The 20,209-nt window shown below is 32.8% G+C and overlaps 1 protein-coding gene across 1 annotated transcript; it reads right to left on the bottom strand.

Moving 5' to 3' along the window:
* Positions 1 to 11,907: 11,907 nt before the first annotated feature.
* Positions 11,908 to 15,891, bottom strand: LOC122599037 (disease resistance protein Roq1-like). Its single transcript, XM_043771481.1, has 4 exons — positions 15,183 to 15,891; positions 13,994 to 15,077; positions 13,546 to 13,890; positions 11,908 to 13,467 (listed from the first exon to the last, which is right to left on the bottom strand). Exons 1-4 carry the CDS (start codon positions 15,752 to 15,754, stop codon positions 12,025 to 12,027), a joined length of 3,444 nt encoding a protein of 1,147 aa, XP_043627416.1. The 5' UTR covers positions 15,755 to 15,891; the 3' UTR covers positions 11,908 to 12,024.
* Positions 15,892 to 20,209: the final 4,318 nt, after the last annotated feature.

The following is a 20,209-nucleotide window of genomic DNA, read 5'->3' as shown; positions in this document are numbered from 1 at the left end:
GAAGACGGGTCCTTTATGGTTAGTCAACACAGGCAAGGTATATAACTTAGGAACTGCATTCAAACATGCTTTAGAATCAACATAAGCATTAACAAGCACATCATCAATAAGCACATTTGGATAAAAAGTACGAACATACACACAAGAATTAACAGTAACATGTCAACAAGCAATCACATCAACCACATGATTACAGGAATTAAAATTGTTTACAAGCTCACAAGGCCTTGCCTTGGCATAATTAACATTGTTTAACAAAGATGAATTGTTTGAATTAAAAGAAACACTCTTCTTCCTATTACCAGCCTTTCTCCTTCGTCTTTTCTTCTTTTTCTCAACATCCTTTTGATTATTAGTGAACTTAGGTTCTAATGACTTAGCAACCCATTTAGTATCACTATTTATGCTCTTTCCACCTGTTGAATTGACACTAAGAAGATTAGAACGAGGGGTTTTAAACACTTTCATCTTTTTAGGATCTTTTGGAGGTGAGGAAACTTCTTGTTTCTTTGGTTTATCATGCAAAAACCATCCATATCTATCCCTATATCTAGTTGCACCATTAGATGTATCCTTAGTTAGCGAAACTGAGCTAGACTTAGACACCTTAGGTAAAGAACTAGATCGAGAGTTAGATGAAGAAACATTAGGATTGTCTTTTGGAAGTTTCACTTTGATGTACTTTGATCTGGGTGAGGTCTCAGCTTGATCCTTTTTGACATGTTTAACCGGGGTAGGACACTTTGGTTCTAACTTAATGGTCTTTGGTTCAGTCTTGACGAGTTTCGACTTAACTCGTTTCTTTGAATAATATGAAGTTGGAGCTTTGGAAAATGTATTTTGAGATTCCTCAATTGTTTCGACTTTGATTTTGGTAGATTCAATCTTTTTCTCAGTTTCTGAATCAAAAACATATTCCCCCTCCATGAATTTATCAAAATCATGTTTTGTGAAGAACTTCACTGGAGGTTGATTAGTTTTAAATTCTTTTGAAAGTTTTGAAAAATCATGAATCTTGGTGTCCAACTTCACATCATGGGTAGTCTCAGAAATTAGGTCAACTTGAACTGACACATCTTTGGTCTCACAATAAAATTGAGTAGAAGTATCAACACCTATACTAGCACTAAGCTTAGGGTGAACAACTAACTCATCAATAGTATCGCATGTGGAAAACCTATAGAAGTACCATATCAAAACTAAACTATGCGCAAGTTCTTCATCAGATAAATCAGATTGCACAAAATCATCAGCTATAAAGGTAGCAGTATTTTGACAAGTACATTCAAGAGAATCATTCAAGGTCTGAGTAAAGGTATTGATAGATGAATCACAAGTAGTCTGGGTAGAATGGTCTACTAAAAAACTTAGGTCAGTTTGAGTAGAAACATTCACACAAACTTTCTTAGTATCAACAACAATCAATTTATCCTCTGAATTCGGACTTTGAGACTTTAAGTGATTAATAACTTTTTGTTGAGATTCCACCTTTTATACATTTTAGTTGGTTTAAGTGTAGTACCGACAGATTCTTGGTTTTGAAAATTTGATGCAATTTCTTCCAATTTGAAAATTGAAGAATCTGTAGATTTGTACGAAACATTTATTGCATCATAATTAACCAGAAATTCATCTTTTGGTATTCTCTCAACTTCATCAGTCTCAAATTCTCATCCAAAATGGACGAATAAATTGTTGTATCATACCAAGTCGAAGGAATTTTTCATCATACAAAGGTTCAATTTTTTCTTTGGCTTTTTGTAATGGAGTGATATTCTCAAATCCCAACCCGAGAAGAAGATCCGTTTTGTCAATTTTCGACTTGTTGAAATAGGCAATGAAATCCAAGAGAGGGTTTTGTTCAACTTTATATAACTTTTCTTGATAGAAAAGTATATTCTTTTTAAATTCCTCAACTTGTTTTTCAAGATTTTCAATCTCAATGCCTTTTAGAAAACAAGTATGATTTAAGTCGAAAATCTTTCTTTCGAGTTCAACATTGTTTGGTTTAGCTTCTTGGAGCTTTTTGTTAAGAATATCAACATCCATTTGTCTAGCATTTGCCCGAAGCCATTCATTGGTCTTTTGAGTTTCAAGATCTTGATTGGCTTTTTCAAGATCATGAATGGTCTTTTCAAGATTATGACATCTTTGTAATAACTTAGAATCAGGAGAGACATTCAACTCACATTCTTTAACCAACACTTTGTCTTTATATGTTTGAAAGTCTTGTTTAATAATATCATGTTCAAAAAGTAATTTCGAATGTTCTTCAAAAAGTTTTGAAAATTCACTTTTAGAAAATGAAACACTATTTTTCAACTTTTTGTTTTTGTTGGCTAAAGATTTGATATGAATTGTCAAGTTCGACAAAGCTAATCTACAGGACTCTTTATCTTTAATTAATGAAAAAGTAGAGTCAAGATTTACCTCATCATCCAGGTATTCATCATCAGTGCTTTCTGCTTCAAACACTTTGTTCTTGGCCAACCTCGCCATAAAGCAAACATTAGCAGAGAGATCTTCATCTTCATCATCTGAGAGCAATAGCCATTTATCATCTTCAGCAAGCAATGCATGTCCTGCTTCCACTTGTTTGGCTAACAACATCTTTTGCTTGTAATACTCATAATTCCGCTTTCGAGGTTGCTTGCAATCAATAGCAAAATGACCAGGAATACCACAATTGTAGCACTTTTTGTCTGATGCTTTACCCTTCGCAACAACTTGTTTCTCATAACCTTCCTTCTTTTCACCATGCTTTGATCCACTTCCTTCACCTTGTTCATAGCTCTTAGGATGATAGTGTTCCTTCTTGGGAAATGCACTTGTAGAAGAAGTGCGGAGATTGTTATTTGTTGGCCTTGCTTTGTAAAATTTCTTCTTGAAATGCTTTGTTACCGCGGCAAGAGCTTGATATAGTTCATCTGAGACACCATCTCTTGTAGCCAGCATATCATCTCCCTCCTCATCAAATGAAAAAACAACTGCCATTTGTTTCTTAAGAGCTTTAGAAACCTTCCTCTCAACAATCAATGCCAAAGGATTAGAAGATACAACTTCTGGCATCTTGCTTGATGAGGCTTTGCTTAGAACTTGGTTTTCATTGAGTTTGAAAGATTCATAAAGAGTATGAATGGTGAACTTGGTCAGATTTTGGTGTTGCTTGATCTGTGTTCCAAAATCATCCCATTCTGGACCAAGAGCTTTGATGAATTTGATGTTCAACTCAATCTCTGTTTTCTTGACATTGTTCTTCCTCAGTTCATCTATGACATTGCAAAACGTATAGTAGACACCCTCAAGAGATTCATTTGGCAATTTGTTGAAGTTGTCAAACTCCACTACAAGAAATTAGCAAATCGGCAACAAGTTTAGCGACATTATTTTCTATGTTACTAAGTTGCGACTCAATTAGCGACATTTTAGCGACATTGGCTTCATAATGTTACAAATCGTTTTGTAAATTACATCGCAAATTTTGCAACATCTCCAACACGTCACTAACTTTGTTTGAAAATTTGTGACAATATAGACCATGTCTCTAACAATGTTGTTAATTTTAGCGATATCCTAAAATTTGTCACTAACTACGTCGCTGATATTGCAACATACCAAGCATGTTTCTAAAGGCATTGCTAAATTTGAGACGTCCCTTAACATGTCACTCATTGTATCACTAATTTTAAAGCATTAAAATTATATCCAAAACTTTGTATATAGATTATAAGTAAATTTTATAAAAATAATTTATATAATATATATATATGTATTAAAACAATAAGAATCCTAACCTTTTAAAGCCTTCTTTCAATCTAAAGCTAATTTTAAATATTGCCACATAGGATTTTATCCTACGTGGCATCTCCATACATTTACAATATATTTATTTTATAACCTTTATTTATTCTTAAAATAATCTATTTTATTTTATTAAATATAATATAATATATTAATCATAATTATATACACAAGATAAAAAAATAATATCAAAACTCATATTAAAAAAATAAAATAACGTCCATGCATCAACTAAATTGGCACACATATTTGACAAAAATAATATTATTTATTAAAATATATACAACTTTAAAGACTATATCAAATTTTAGAAATTATTTGAATATATTATTAGATTATATATGACCAATCAATTTTGTTGTTTCTCTTTTTTCTTTCTTTTTGCCGAAACTTTAACTAAAGTTGGTTGTTATTCTAAACATAAAACAAAGTCTATTATATAATAAAAATCAAAAACTATAATGATTTTCTCTTATTTATATTATTGGGTTTTTTTACTTATTCGTATTGTATTTATGTATATTTCATATGACTAAATTTATGTGTATTTTATATGACTAAAATTTTGTCATGTTTGGTTTTTTACTTTGTACATATTATTACGTTTGATGAATATATAACATGCTACATTATTACGCGATTTACGTTTGATTTGTTGTAGTGTTAATCTATAAGGTGAATAAATTTTTAAGCGATTTATGGCTACACAAATGGTGTTGTTGATGATATCAAAATATCTTAGGTTAAATGTTCATTATTTATAGGCAAGGACTAGGAACACGCAAATGGCCATTTGCGTGTTCTTAAACACGCTGGCCCATGCGTGTTTCTAAGCCCAAGGCCCATTAGGGTTTTGGCCAGTTTTGCGTGTTTCCCTGAACACACAAAACTGTTTGAGTGTTTTTATGGTCAAGCATACTTTTGCTTGTTTCCACAGAAACTCTCAAACCATTTGAGAGTTCTTGAGAACAAGCATACTTTTGCTTGTTTATTAGAAACTCTCAAATGACCATCTGAGTGTTCTTACTTTGAACAAGCAAATCTTTTGCTTGTTCCTAAGAACCCTCAAATAACACTTAGGATATGGTGAGTAAATGTCTTTACTGCTGTCAAGACGCAGAACTGACATTGTACTCTGAGTTAATGTCTTTACTGCTGTCAAGACGCAGAACCGACATTAACTCAACTAATGCTTTAACTGCTATAAATATATGCAGAACTAGCATTAGCCTTCGACAACATTTCAACTGCTGTAAATACGCAGAAACAACATCGTCTATATTACCTATTGGAAGTATATACTTAAGATAATGTTTATACTGCTGTAAATACGCAGAAACACAATTATCTTAACTTCCCTTTGGAAGTACATTAAGTTAATATCTCAACTGCTGTTAATATGCAGAAACAATATTAACTTAATGACTCTTTACATGTTATGTCTAAAACCTGCAAAATACAAATAATAAACAAACATATAAACATAATTGGATCCCAATTGGCTCAACAAAAATACCAAGGTAATATTAAAGACAAACGGTAATTACAAGATAATTACAAGACTTGAACTTATAAATGAATATACTTCACATATCTAGAATGCTCATGTCACTGAGAATCATGCACTAACATAATTAAATTTGATCTAATGGCTCTAAATCAAAAATGAAATTCATCCAAGGGTTCTTGTTTGTTTAACAATGAATTTAACACCTTGTTATATATATATATATTGGTAGATTATATATTAATATGTATATGGTCTTTTGAATAATTAAAAAAATAAACGATTTTTAAATTGACAACATCACTTTTACCTAAGTTTGTTAAATTACGATATTATACAAATTAAACATGTCATTAATCTCAACATGTCTTATTTATAACTATTAATTTAGTATAAGTTATAACAAAAACTTAATATGTTTAACCCTAGTATTACGTGATTATAATAATAATGATGTAAACTATGATTTTATGTACTTTATAAATATATATTTAACAAAATCCTAAATTCATTTATAAACAAATAAGAACCTTATGGATTCCATATTCAGAGCCATTAGATTAAATTTAATTATTTTAATCTTTAATTATTTATGCGTGGTTATAATGATAACTAGATTTTAGACCTGTGTCTAACACTGGACACAAGACTTACGATATTATTAATATTAGACATTATTACATGTAACTCATAAAAGCTTATAAGTTTAAAGTTAACGATATTAGTAAATACTAAGTGTTCAATTCAAATGCCAAAATGTTAAGCTAATAGAAGGAAAATAAATGTAATAAAAGAACATTGGAAGCACATACCCTGCTTCATCATTTGAAAGACTTCTTTATAGACGAAATTTGTTGTAGTATTTCTTTGTCTTCTCATCTTTGTCACATATATTAACACCTTAAAGCCCCTCTCGACTTAACTCGAGATACACCAATGTACAATTGTTCATGTGTGAAACCGGGCTTTGTAGATAAAAATCAACTTTAATAACATTGTAAAAATATTTTAGTTATTTGCTTTTTATTAGTTAAATAAAATTATCTAAAAACTAAATGATAACATCAGCGAGAGTCAATTTAATGAAATCGATCAATATGATTAATTAATAAGTTTTTAGTTCAACTGTGTTTTAGTATATACTAGATTTTAGACCCGTGTCCAACACTGAACACGAGACTTACGACATTATTAAAAATAGATATTAATACATGTAACTCATAAAAGCTTATAAGTTCAAAGTTGAAGATATATGTAGATTTTATGTGTTTAATTCAAATGTCAAGAATGTTAAGCTAATAAAAAGAAAACTAATGCAAAAAATAATAATATTAGAAGCATATACCCTCATTCGGCAGTTGAAAGACTTTTTTATAGACGAAATTTATTGTAATGTCTTTTCTCTTCTCATCTTTGTCACATATTAACACCTTACAGCCCCTTCTCGACTTAACTCGAGATACTGTGATGTACAATTATCTTGTGTGAAAGCTGGACTTTGTAGATAGAAACCAATTTTAATAACATTGTAAAATAATTATTTTAGTTATTTGTTTTTTATTAATTAACTAAAATTATGTAAAAAACTAAATGGTGACATCATCGAGAGTCAATTTGATGAAATCGGACGATATAATTGGTTAATAAGTCATAAGTTCAACTGTCTCTATTAATATTAAAATATTACAATTAGTCAAATACTATTAAGATCTTGATATATTTACATTAAATTTAATTTATTATTAATTTTATATATATATGATTAAACATATTATTGGATATATATTAGTTATTATTTTATTGGATAAATATTATCTATTATTCTATCGGATATATATTAGATATTATTATTTATTTACTATATCGAAATTATTAGGTAAAAAGTATAAATTTGTGATGGAAAACAAAAAAGTGTAAATTAAAGTCAAAATTGAAAAACAAAAGTCAACATTAAAAAATCGAGAGCTATGATTGGTCGATAAGTTGTTAGAGCAACTGTGCTTTAGTATAATAGAAGATTAAAATTAAAATAGAAGAATAATTACTATTAAAATCTTAATATTAGATGTCAGACACTCATATATTATTTGTTTAAACCATAAAAATCATGGAGGCCCAGACATTTATTCATTAAACAATAAATAATAAAATATTAGTATGTGAGGGGTTTCACACTTTAAGCTTAGGTGTCGGACAGTCTTATATTCCCTTTTCCCATATATATATATGATAGAACATATTATTGGATATATATTAGTTATTATTTTATTGGATAACTATTAGCTATTATTATATCGGATATATATTAACTATTATTATTTATTTATTGTATTAAAATTATTGGGTAAAAAATGTAAGTTTGTGATGGAAAACAAAAAAAGTGTAAATTTGTTATTATTTTATTGGATAAATATTAGCCATTATTGTATCGGGTATATATTAGCTATTATTGTTTATTTATTATATAAAAGTTATTGGGTAAAAAGTGTAAATTTGTGATGGAAAACAAAAAAAGGTAAATTAAAGTCAAAATTGAAAACACAAGTCAACCTTAAGAAATCTAGAGCCGTGGTATAATTGGTCGATAAATTATTAGAGTAACTGTATTTTAGTATAATAAAAGATGATGTAAACTATGACTTTACGTTAGTAGTTAATTTTTTTAAAATAAAAAACATATAGTTCGGATTATATTGCATGTATTGAATTAAAACATGCTGCGCATGCTAAGAATAAATCTTAATATGTAAATTTGCTAAAGTTAAAAGTAAAAATATAAAAGGGAGATATGTTGTCTAATCATATAAACTAAAGTATTAACATTGATTAAGATGAAATAATTAAATTTGATCAAATAATTATAAATTAAATATGAAATTCATCCAAAGGTTTTTATTTGTTTAAAAATGAATTTAGGACTTTATTATATATAAATCGGTAGATTTCTACATATAAATTAACAAATAAACACTTTTATATTAATTAATTTTAAAAATCATATTTTCTATATATAAATTACTAAACAAACACTTTAGTAATTGTCCTGGGAGATGGTTTAGTGTTGTATTTTCTTGGAGAAAACGTTCGTAGATGCCAAACGCAAGATTGTAAAAAAGGTAATCATTTGTTGCTTGCACATGTTTTTGTAATTCATGGTTTTTAGTTCAAGCATATGATGATGGGAAGTGGTATATTGAAAACCTAAATTTGTCGTTTACAACAATTGTCTGTTTTAGATTGTTGTATAATATGCAGTAAATGCTTGTATGTGTTGTAAATAACAAATTTTTGTTGTGAATATATCAATTCCCTATAATGATAATTAGATTTGATAATTTAGGCTTGTTAAAGGATGTGTTCGATTAAAAGTTATTAAACTAGAATATAGAAAATGAGAAAATATGTGTTTTTTTCAATTAAATGTTTTCTTTAAATGACAGAATTTTATCAATGAAATAAAATACCTAGCAAGGTACTAGGTGTTCAAGGTACAAAGTATACAATTAGAATAAAACACTTATAATAATAAACTCTAGTTTCTACCCGAAACCTAAACTGTAGTTGCTTAAAAGTGGGTATAAAACAATAGAGATTTGCATAGCCACGTTTTATCATCAAGTAAACCTTTTAAACAATTTAAACAACCTGTTTGGAGGTTTCTTGGACCTAGAACGGTTGTTGGTGGCAATTGCTCGAGGTGGTTCGCGACTGAGAGAAAGAAAAACACGTAAGAAGACGTTTTTTTAAGGTTTTTGACATAATAATTGAGCATGGTCAGATTTGTAATAACTGGTGGTGATGGTCTGGTGGTGCGTGACTGCGAGAGAGAAAGAGAAGAGAAAAAGAAAAAAAAAAAAAGGTTTTTAGAGAGAGTGACGAAATGGATATGTTTAAACGATCATTACTTATGTTCCTTACTTATGGAGTTGTGTGGTGGGGGCTGGAAGACAAAACAATAACAGCAGATGTGGCAGAGTGGCGGAGCTGCGACAGAGTGGTGAGGAAGTAGTTAAGGCTTAGTGTTAAAGATGAAACCCTAAGTGTTGTTGGAGAAGATGGCCTGAGTTCTTTATGGTGAAAAGGAGCGGTGATAGGCGGCTGTAAGGGTGGCCGGAAATTTAGCCGGTGGTGGGAATGAGGGATAGAGGAAGATGATAAGTTTTGGTCTGTTATTACGTGTGATTACAAAAATGAAGATTTTACCCCCATGTGCATTGCACATGTGAGATTTAACAGATCAAAACTAATGCTTGTTAGTGCCATGAACAATTGGTAATAAAAATGCATACTCAAGGGATACCTAATGGAAAAAAAAGCACTACGATGAAAATGCGAATCTAGTAAACAACATGGACGATTTGTGAAAATTTCTCAATTTGTTAATTGACATATGCTAAGGATTGAATGCTAGATTATTTTTTCAATAGGGATGATCTTTCATCAAAATGGGTTAACTCAAAATTGACACAATATGTTTGTTTCATGTAAATGACAAGTAAACCTATCAAAAATATATTTTGAGACAATACTTCTATCATGGATTTTAAAAGATCTTTTTCTCTTTACAAACCACATCTATATAGCTCTCGTAGCTGTGGTATGTGGTTGTCAAATCCCCCTCCATGTTTTTGGTGTGTGACTGTTAGTCCAGTAAGGACATCAAAGTTCTTTTGCCTTCAATTTGCCAAGGGTGTGAGCATATGCACTAAGGCCATCAAAGTTTTGTTTTTCTTTTTTCTTACGGAAGTTTTGTTTGAATTTTTGGTGAAAATGATAACGAATTTTATAGAATCATTTGTATCAGGACCATATAGAATCGTAATAATTAATGACGAGTGTAAAGATGATGAAATATACCCTGGATGAAAAATACATACTAAAGTCGAGTGTGATACAATGTGAACACCTTTATAATTGTAACAATTAGAAAAGGAAATGTTAAGACCACAATTAGTTTTTATAATTTCGTTGCCAAACTATCTATTTATAACAACTTGTGCTTTGCGTTGAGATTGTATAGCACACATAAAACTGCTGCCATCTTTTTCTGAAACAATACATAAATTTCTCAGGCTCAATAGCAGCAAACTATTAGAAGGTTGTCATCAAAAAAATGCTATATTTGATCCATTTACCTATAACAGATTGCTTTTTGTTAAATTTTACGCATATGGGTCAGATAATTTAAGCTGAAATAGTTGAGTCAAAGAAAAACGATGGGATCTGATGTCTGCATTACCCCGTAATGTATACTGCCTAACAGGTAATCCATGACGACTGCTTTCATATTCTTGAGGATTGTTAGAAACTGATTCATTGGCTTTATCCTTGAACCAATCGAGCTTCACATCAATTAATACAAAACTTGGTGTGAAACTGGAGACTGGCCACCGAAAATAACTAATTATTTTATTTAGCTCCTTGATGCAATATTGGTGATTTTAAGTGAAACCACCTCTGGTTTCCATATCTTTAAAATGCTACTACCACAAGGCCGGTAAACAGAAAAGTTAAAAACTAAGCAGGGTATTATAGCTCAGCCACTGGATCAGTATAATAGAAGTAACTGGCTGAGGCACCAATCTGACAAGCATAGCCACAAAAGAAGTAGAATAGAAAATAAGTAATAAAAACCTAGACTTGGGAGAGAATAGGAGAAGACATGAAGTGCTTATCTCGAAAGATGCTGAATTTTGGTACGGATATAAAATTGAAGTAAAATAAATGCGAAGAATTCAGCAAGAGCTTACTACTATCACCTATCTGTGACCACCAGAACCTCTCTGAAAGCTGAAAGTACATTGGTAAATTAGAAATAAATTTAGATATAAATCAAAAGGGAAATTTTAGAAATAAAAAAAAAAAGGCTAGAAACCGTATGGATCAAAAAAACTTTTTGCACACTTCTGAACATCTGATTTGCGCAACTTGGCAGCAAGAGTTTTTGTAAGAATTCATACCTTGATTAAATTTGCGAGCAAACAAACCATCCAATGCATCACAAACAAAGCTGAAACAGTAAAATCAACCATTTAATATCTCCTAATTACAAATTTAACAGAACAGCATATCAGTTAAACCAAGATAGCAGACTAACCGGCAAAAAAAGAAGTTGTCTATTTACCTGATAAACTAGAGGACTGAAAATAGCTCTTTATTATTAAAGCAAATGGCAAAGTCAAAAGAGTTCAACAGAACTCTTGTGTACCCTGAAAATGAGCATAAGCAGTCAAATTCATGATCAAGACAAATCTATATATATACAGCATGTTTTGCATTGTAGGTATAGGATTGATTAAATTACAATAGAAAACGAAAATTTACATATGAACGAATAAACAAGTTAAGACTTAGAGAAACACATTTTCAGTTAAAAACTTAAGAAAATAAAGATACAAATTATAACTAAACTTGACAATATATGCGCTTAATAAATACCAACGTAAAGGGGCAAATGAATCACTAATAAAAATATGATACTGAGCATAAGAAGTTCTTCTGCTCCCTGATCACACAAGTGATTACATGTGCTTCCATAGCAGTTTACTACAACACATTAGTAATAATTCATATACGTGTTTTAGAGGCAACAAGACAACTTTACAAATAATATTAGGAGAAATATTATATATAACTACAATTCTTTACTATTTTACAGTCTTAATATAACCCTTTATGCTATGACTAGGAAAACCATAGATTACACGAATTTTTTATTAAAAAAACACGCGAGTATAAACATCACCCTCGGATAACTTTAAGTAACCTCTGGTAGGTGGGAGGTGTTGTATCATACTTAAAACCGTTTCTTCTTCTTTTAAATCTCCATCATAATTACAAACAAGTCTTGCACCAAACTCCTTAAGCTCAATTTCTTCGCTATCTCCGAATGTAAATGTGACAAAATTCTTTGCCTTTTCCCATCGCCAATCACATGTCCTAATAAAACACAACACAAAGAATCCCGGTTCATACATTCGTGTGATCCCTGCATGAAATTCTTTTAGAGAGGATCCATCGAAGTTGTTCACAGAGAATCTTGGTAATAATACTTTACGGTAAGACTCCTTCAGCTTGAATCCAACACATATTCCATATCCCTTGAACTTAGAAAAGCACCAATTTGGAGGTAATTCCACCTTTATATGACTTTCCTTACTTTTATTTGTAAACCACCGTGGAATACTTCTTTTTCCAAATAATGTTAACGACAATGTCTTATCTCCCCTCCAGGAATCGGAATCACTTCCACTGAAGAATTTACGTATCTTACTCTGGATACCCAAATGCTTGACCAAAAAAGAAAACTGGTTTGTAGAGACATGCGATGAGTCCATAAGTCGAGTCTGCGACATAGACACCTTGCTATTAATGGTAACATTCTGAAAAATCTTTGGACAATGCCTAAAACGCCAATCAAGAATACGTTGTCGGTGACTTAGCCTTGGTAGATCTTGCAAGGAGGTACATTGGGATGCAGAAAGTCGAATCAAACTAGATGGAAGTTCTGGCAACACTTCCAACTTTTTGCAGCCAATAAGAACAAGATATTGCAGACGAGAAAGTTGACCCAAACTTCCAGGTAACTTAGTAAAGTTGTTTTCACTCAAATCTAAAGAATATAGACATGATAAAGCTCCAATGTCATGGCACACTTCGGATATATTGCAGTTTCCAAGTTTTAGCTTTGTTAGCAATCGCAATCTTGCCAAAGAAGGCAACACCAAACTTTGTGGTTGCTTTTGGAAGATTGATGTCCACCATGTAGGAGACTCAGCCTGCTGATCTCTGTCAATCTCTAGTACTTGAAGGTTGGATAGAGATGATATGAAAGAAGGAAATTCTGTTATGGCAAGCTTCAGCAAATTATTGAGGGTACCCGAAACCTGAGATAAGTTGTCCATTTTTAAGCATCCAGGAAGAATCAGAACTTGGAGAGACTCCATTTCAACTTTGCAGGGGAACCTCCTAACATTTATGCAGTCCCTCATGTTTAACATAACAAGTTTCTTGAGCATTCCAATTGATGGGTGAAGCTTAACCAAACTCACACAGCCTTCAAGAATTAGCTTTTCAAGATTGACAACCTCAGTGAAGTCAGGGGTAGTTGTTAGGTCACGGCAGTGCCTCAGGTTCATCACTTTCAAGCTTTTAAAACACTTATATCAAGGACAAGAAGGAAAGGTATTAGATCGTTGACCATTAACAAAGAAAGTCATATATGAAAAAGTAAATACCTTAGGTGTTGTCCAAAAGCTTTTGATTTTGCTGAAAGACAAGTCAATGGCAACAATATTCTCTGGATAAAAAATTGATGGCAAGAACTTGAAAGGATATCCATGCCAATAAATCAATCTTAGCTCATTGGATAAAAAATCCAAATTTCCTAAGAACTTCACACCGAAGTCCATAGACATGCTCAATTGAAACGTCTGTCCAAAAGCTTCTGGTCGTGGATAACAAATTTTAAAGATCCGCAACTTTTTCATCTTAGAAAAAGCTTTACAATCTATGTGAACCGTTTTAGTAGATTTCTCTAACAAAAGGACAAGAACTTCAACTTTTTTAGTTGTTTCCGTTAACTGGATACAAGTAATAAGAATAACATCATTTGGTTTGACTTTTGAGTAGTGAAACATGTAACTTATATTAAAAAGAGCAGGATATACAATTTATTATACTTACATTGTTCTCACCAAGTAAAGCGTAAACATCTGATGGACCCCACAAATAGATAGGCCTGTAGGATTCTTCACGTATAACTTCTCTTGCCATGCTTCGAATCAATTCATGCATTTGAAGCGAATCGTCTGTAGATATTGTAATTAGCGATTTATCGACTAAAACATCAATATTAGCATCCGCAAAACAATTAATGCTCTCAAGTACACGTACAGAAAGATCTATATTTTCCCCTGTCAAGGAACATGCAATATCAAGAAAGATTCTTTTCTGATCAAAGTCTAGCAAATCAAAACTTGGTCGCAGTTTTTGTTGTATCTCTGAATTAGGGTACATTTGGAGTCTATCCAGTTCACTTCTCCATAATCGCGCTGACTTTTCAAACAAAGCATTGCCAACAACTTTGAGAGCCAAAGGGTGCCCTTGCAAACATTTCACGACTTGGTACGATAGCTCCTTGAAATCATGTGTAGGATATGTTTGGCCAAAAGCATACAAACAAAAAAGCTCAATATCTTCACGATCATTTAAAAACTCCACATCATAAATTTTATCCACTCTATGTGATCTTAGCAACTGTTTGTCTTTACTAGTGAAAATAATCAAACTCCCGGGGCAAAACCAGTGATGTGAACCTGCTAGTGCTTCTAACTGCTCGTGATGATCCACATCATCCAAAACAATTAAGATAGGCTCACATGCTACCCTCTGTTTTATTACCTGAACTCCTTCACTCTTATTGGGTATCTTCACATCTTCAGTTTTCATTATCTTATTAATAAGTTGCATTTGGACTTGAGTTAGATCATGCCGTTTGGTGATTCCTTGGACATCCTCACAGAAGCAACTTCCCTCAAAGTAGACATACATCGAGTTATATATAGCTTTGGCAAGGGTGGTCTTTCCTATTCCACTAACACCACAAATTCCAATCATGTTAACCTTACTTGACCCAATTAGGCGCTCCAAGTCCAGTTTACTTAAACGAGCATCTACACCTACTAGGTTCTCACCAACATGCAAGGGTACGTCACATAATGTTTTGCGGATGTCTTTGGATATGCAATCAATGAACTTGGACTCATAGCTGCTCACAAAAAATACATAGGACGAGTTGTAATAGACCTACCAGATTAATTGGTTTACATGAAAAAACACCTAATGAAATAAGTTGAGTTACATAATTTTTTACCCATTTGTCATGTCATTAAGATCCCATCCAGATAAACTAGCAGCCATGGTAAGAGCTTCCTTCCATTCATCTACTTCTGCTCTATTTGATACTTGATGTTTGGCAAATGCTTCGGCATAGCTCTCAGTTTGTTTCCTCACCACTTCGGGCTTAACATCATAAAATAAGATTCGGACTTCATGTTTTGGCTTTTCAATTTGCTTTAAGTTGAGAATTTTCACAAGTTCCCTCAGACACCATGATGAAGAAGCATAATTTTTGGAGAAGATGATCATCAAAAACCTCGAATTTTCAATGGCTTTATAGACTTGGGTAGATATCTCTTCTCCTCTAGGCAAATCAATATTATCTCTAAAAGCATGAATTCCGTTTTGCTTAAAATCTTTGAAAAGATGATCAATGAAGCTTTTACGAATATCTTCACCTCTAAAACTTACAAACACATCATATTTCCATGCCACAACTCGTTGCTTCTTTGATGCCAAATCTTGGTAATTCACTTTAGTATCAACTCCCTCTGAACTTTTCTCTGGATGCTTCCTTTTTTCAGCACTTGCAAAAAGATTCTCCATCTATTGCTTAATTATCCCATGTACAGCAAATTTAACTTCCTTAATATCTAGTACTTATAGAGATGTATACATACACAAAATTTAACAAAAAATCTAAATCTAGCAGAAATTACAGATAAAAACTTTTGCAAAGAATAACAACATATTTATCCACAATTGTCTCAAAATAGAGTAATTCAATACACATATGAAACATACTTTTCTTGGGTGCTAGAAATCAGGTTCAAAACAAATGAAACGAGAAGCCCCTAAAACGATACCGTTTACTTGTTTTTTCCCCATATATTTCAACCAAATATGACCGCACCAGTCTTTGTATTGATAAATAAGCTTTAATTAGATAAGTAACTAAATAAAAAATAATGTAATAAAATCAGATGTGGACCAAAATTGAAGTCAACAGTAGGGAAATCACATGTGTTCGACATCATAGTTGTAATAGTAAACTACGCACACATAAATAAAAAACCAATCAGAGAAATAAAACTAAGAGGAAGAATTATAATCATTTCATGACTTACAGTAGTTTGTTGTATGGTTGAAGTCGCTTTTTTTGGTTGAAAAATGAAAATCAAAGGAAGATAGACTATTTAACTTTTATGTGACTGATGAGATGAGTTGAGCCCAAGTCAACGTTTAATTACACTTTTACTCAGTTGAAAAAGTAAAACCGAAAATTTATTATAGTTTTTTGACTCGAATTACTGCTTTCTTGACTACTGAACGTGTCTACATCTACGACTATACCAATCTATCTATATCTATATCTATATCTATATCTATATACAGAGGCGTTACTAGAAAAAAATCATCAAGGGGGCAAAATTTAAAAATCAGAGAATAAAATGTTAAAAACCTAAAAGAAAATTTAAAAATACATGACAAAATCTAAATTTTGGAGGGGGACATTTGCCCACCTTGTCCGGAATGAGATTCCCTCAAGTATCCCCAACTTGACTAGTCAAGTTGGGAGGATCTTGACCCTTTATTGAAAATCAAGGGCTAAGATTAAATAAGCATCATTGAATCTTGGCCCTTGATTTTTATCCAAGAGTTAAGATCCTCCCAACTTGACTAGTCAAGTTAGAAAAACTTGAGGGAATCCCCCTCCACCTTAACCCCCCCCCCCCCCCCCTTTAGTACTGCCTCTGTCTATATATCCATACTCTCTATAGTCGTTTAATAAAGTTACATGAAAATGTGAATTATCTCCTTCATTAAACAAAACACTTAATATACAAACTCCTCCCGCATCTATTTCAAATTCAAATAGCATCCCAATGTGAGTATCATTATTTCATGCTTATCAAATTGTTTTCCAACTATGATAAATATGTACAGAGTAGTTTTTATTGATTAAAAGTTTTTAAACGGAGATATCAATAATTCATGCTTATCCTTATTTTGTTTTTATTGATAATATTCGTTACATATTTTTCTATTAACTTTTATCAAAAGAAGATCACAATTGCAAACCAAAACTTTTTCAAAAATCTTTTCATTATTTTAATAATCATATGAAATATTTAACAATAATTTTCATAATTATTATACACATTATCAATACCAAGATGTATATAAATACTTTTCATTCCAATCAAAACTTTTATATTACGGTCACAACAAAACCTTTCGATCTTTACATTGTGTGCTCAAATGACTAACACAGGGCCATCTACTGATGCTTCTTCATCGTGCAGGAGGAAATACCGCCGACGCTTGCACACACCCCCCAAGCACCAGCTAATGCCATCAATGTGTCTAATGGACGCGCTCCAATCTCGCCTTTTGCAGCCCCCAATGCCGCTACAGTCAACAACACGCTGACACCACCTGTTCTAGCCTTTTATGTGATGTTACTTTTTTTGAAATGTATTTCTTAATATAGGAGTTTGATCGTCATGTTGGGCGTGCGAGGCTCTACGATGAGCTCTACTTTCAAATAATTGATGACATTTAGTTAACTGAAAATTGTCTGAGTGAACACAATTCGATTTTTCAAAGGATTTGTCATCAGAAAGAGCACTTGATCATGTCTTCCTTAAGTCATGATATGTGTGCAAAATAGTTATTCGTATAATTATTTTGATTTTTTAAGATTGGTGATCGTCTATTATTACCCTATTAGGCTTTAATAAACAATGTTTTTTATTTGTGTTTGTACAGGCGATTAGGTTAAAAGATTTGGGGTGTTTTGGTGAATCGATCGGCAATTCCCTGTTGGTAAGAGTTTGGCTCCTTTGTACGCCGGGTTTGATAGTATATTAGTTTTTGGTTTTTCCTTGTGAATCATGAATGAATCCTCTTTTTAGGGTTTTTCCCCTTTTATAATGGTAATCGTGGGGAGTCAGTCTCCACCACGACTATTCTTTTCTAGCAACGCCTTCCTTTATTTAAGGAAGTGATAGGATCGTATCTTTCTCATGTTTATCTTCTTTCACCCGAGGTATGTTATACCCAGGGTGGCTTCTTACTCTGCGGTCTACCCAGGGTAGTATTTGACCCTAGGTGGTAGTGGGTACACCATCAAGCCCCCCAAACTAATAATGTGAGATGCCAATATCATGTTGTTAGTCTCTGCCATATCTGTCGTCTTCTAGAAGATCTCCAAGAGGGGTAATTTTGGACAAAAGCATATACTTTGTGGTTCTTTCTGTAAATTCATGGTAGTGCGTCTCGTATCCCGATATATAAAGGTTTAGCGATTAGATCTGGATCGTTATTCTTCATTGTTAGGTTTACATAAATGGAGTGGGGCTGCCGGAAAAAGAGAAGCGTCTTCTGTAAGCATGGCCGGATAAAAACCATCGGTCAAAAGTTTAAAATCGGTGCAAGGTCTTATGTTGATATGATAAAAATTCGTCGACTGGAGTCGGATCTGGAAAATTTGAGACGTCTCTCTGACAATGGTGTTGGTGCTCAAGGCTTTGTTCCTGCTACTGATGATTGTTCTTCCCACGTTCAGGGTTTGAAGCGCGCCCTTGATATAAAAGATATCCAGTTACAAATTGCTCGAGATGGGATGGTGAATAGAGAAAATCAGGTCCAACTTCTCCGATCTGAATTGTCTGTTCTTCAGGCGAAATATAAGAAGGTGATGACGGAAGTGATTCCTTTTGTGCATCACTTGACCAAGGTTAACCCGTTTTCCGGGAAGTCTCTTGTTGTCTAAGCTGCTTGTGAAGATTTTGATATTTATAAGTTATGCCCGGATTCATCCACCGGGTCTTAATTTTATTGTCGGATTTTTCATCCGAGCTTGTTGTTGTTCGGGTTCTTCTTACCCATCTCGTAGTTCTTGCTTCTTAAAAGCTTTCCTTGTTACTGATAACTTTATCTTTCTATTTTTGATTTATTATTTCTCTCTTTTATTTTTATATTTTTTTTATTTTTTTATTTTTTTTGTATATATTTATACTAGAGGGTTTTGTAACCCGTCCTTGTATTGGTCCGGTAGGCGTCCCTACCGTTCTTTAATGTTTCAGGCCTGCAACTATAGATCTAGTGCACTTTGTTTGAAATACAAATTTTATTTCATCTGCTGATAAGAGTTGAAGGTTTTATCTTCTATTCTCTTCATGCTTATTATAAAAATAATAAATTTATTATTATTATTTTTTTAACAATAAAACTTACGCAGGTTTGTTGCATTCCACGTCCTGCTGACGGGGTCTCCATTTGGTGTTGAAAGCTTGTAGGCCCCGTTCCCGATGACTGTATCCACCTTATATGGGCCTTCCCACGTTGGTCCCAATTAACCTTCGTATTCCACTTGGCTTGCGCTATTAAGTCGGAGGACATAATCTCCAACTTTGAAACTGTCTGGGTGTACTCTCTTGTTGTAATATTTCTCAGTTCTTTGCTTATACGCAACCTCCCTTATTGAAGCAATTTCCCTTCTTTCTTCCAGCAAGTCTAAGTTGATTCGCATTTCTGTGTCGTTCTCTTCCTCACTCACATTCGCTGTCTGACATGTGGAAACTGTATTTCTGTGGGCAACACTGCTTCTGATCTAAAAGCTAGGGAGAATGGGGTTTCGCCGTTACTTTGCTTGGGTGTTGTTCGGTGTGCCCATAGTACAAGTGGTAGTTCATCTACCCAACCATTATGGCTACGCCCCAGCCTTTTCTCCATTCCTTTCACAATCTGCTTATTTATCGCTTCTACCTGTCCATTGCCTTGTGGGTGATATACTGACGTATATGATTGTTTTATGTTCAATCTTTGGCACATTTTCGTGAAGGTTCCTTCCGCAAATTGCTTCCCGTTATCCGAGACAATCATTTGTGGTAGCCCAAAGCGATATATAATATATTCCCAGAGAAAGTTCTCAATTGCTTTTCCATATATTGTTGCTACTGGCTTGGCTTCCACCCACTTTGTGAAATAATCAATAGCCACAATTAAAAATTTTACCTTTCCTGGTGCTTTTGGCAGTGGCCCCACTATGTCAAT

This window comes from Erigeron canadensis, chromosome 5, assembly GCF_010389155.1.
Source record: "Erigeron canadensis isolate Cc75 chromosome 5, C_canadensis_v1, whole genome shotgun sequence".
Taxonomy (NCBI): Eukaryota; Viridiplantae; Streptophyta; class Magnoliopsida; order Asterales; family Asteraceae; genus Erigeron; species Erigeron canadensis.
Note: the sequence above shows the minus strand (reverse complement) of the source record. Positions and strands in the feature narration are given on the sequence as shown.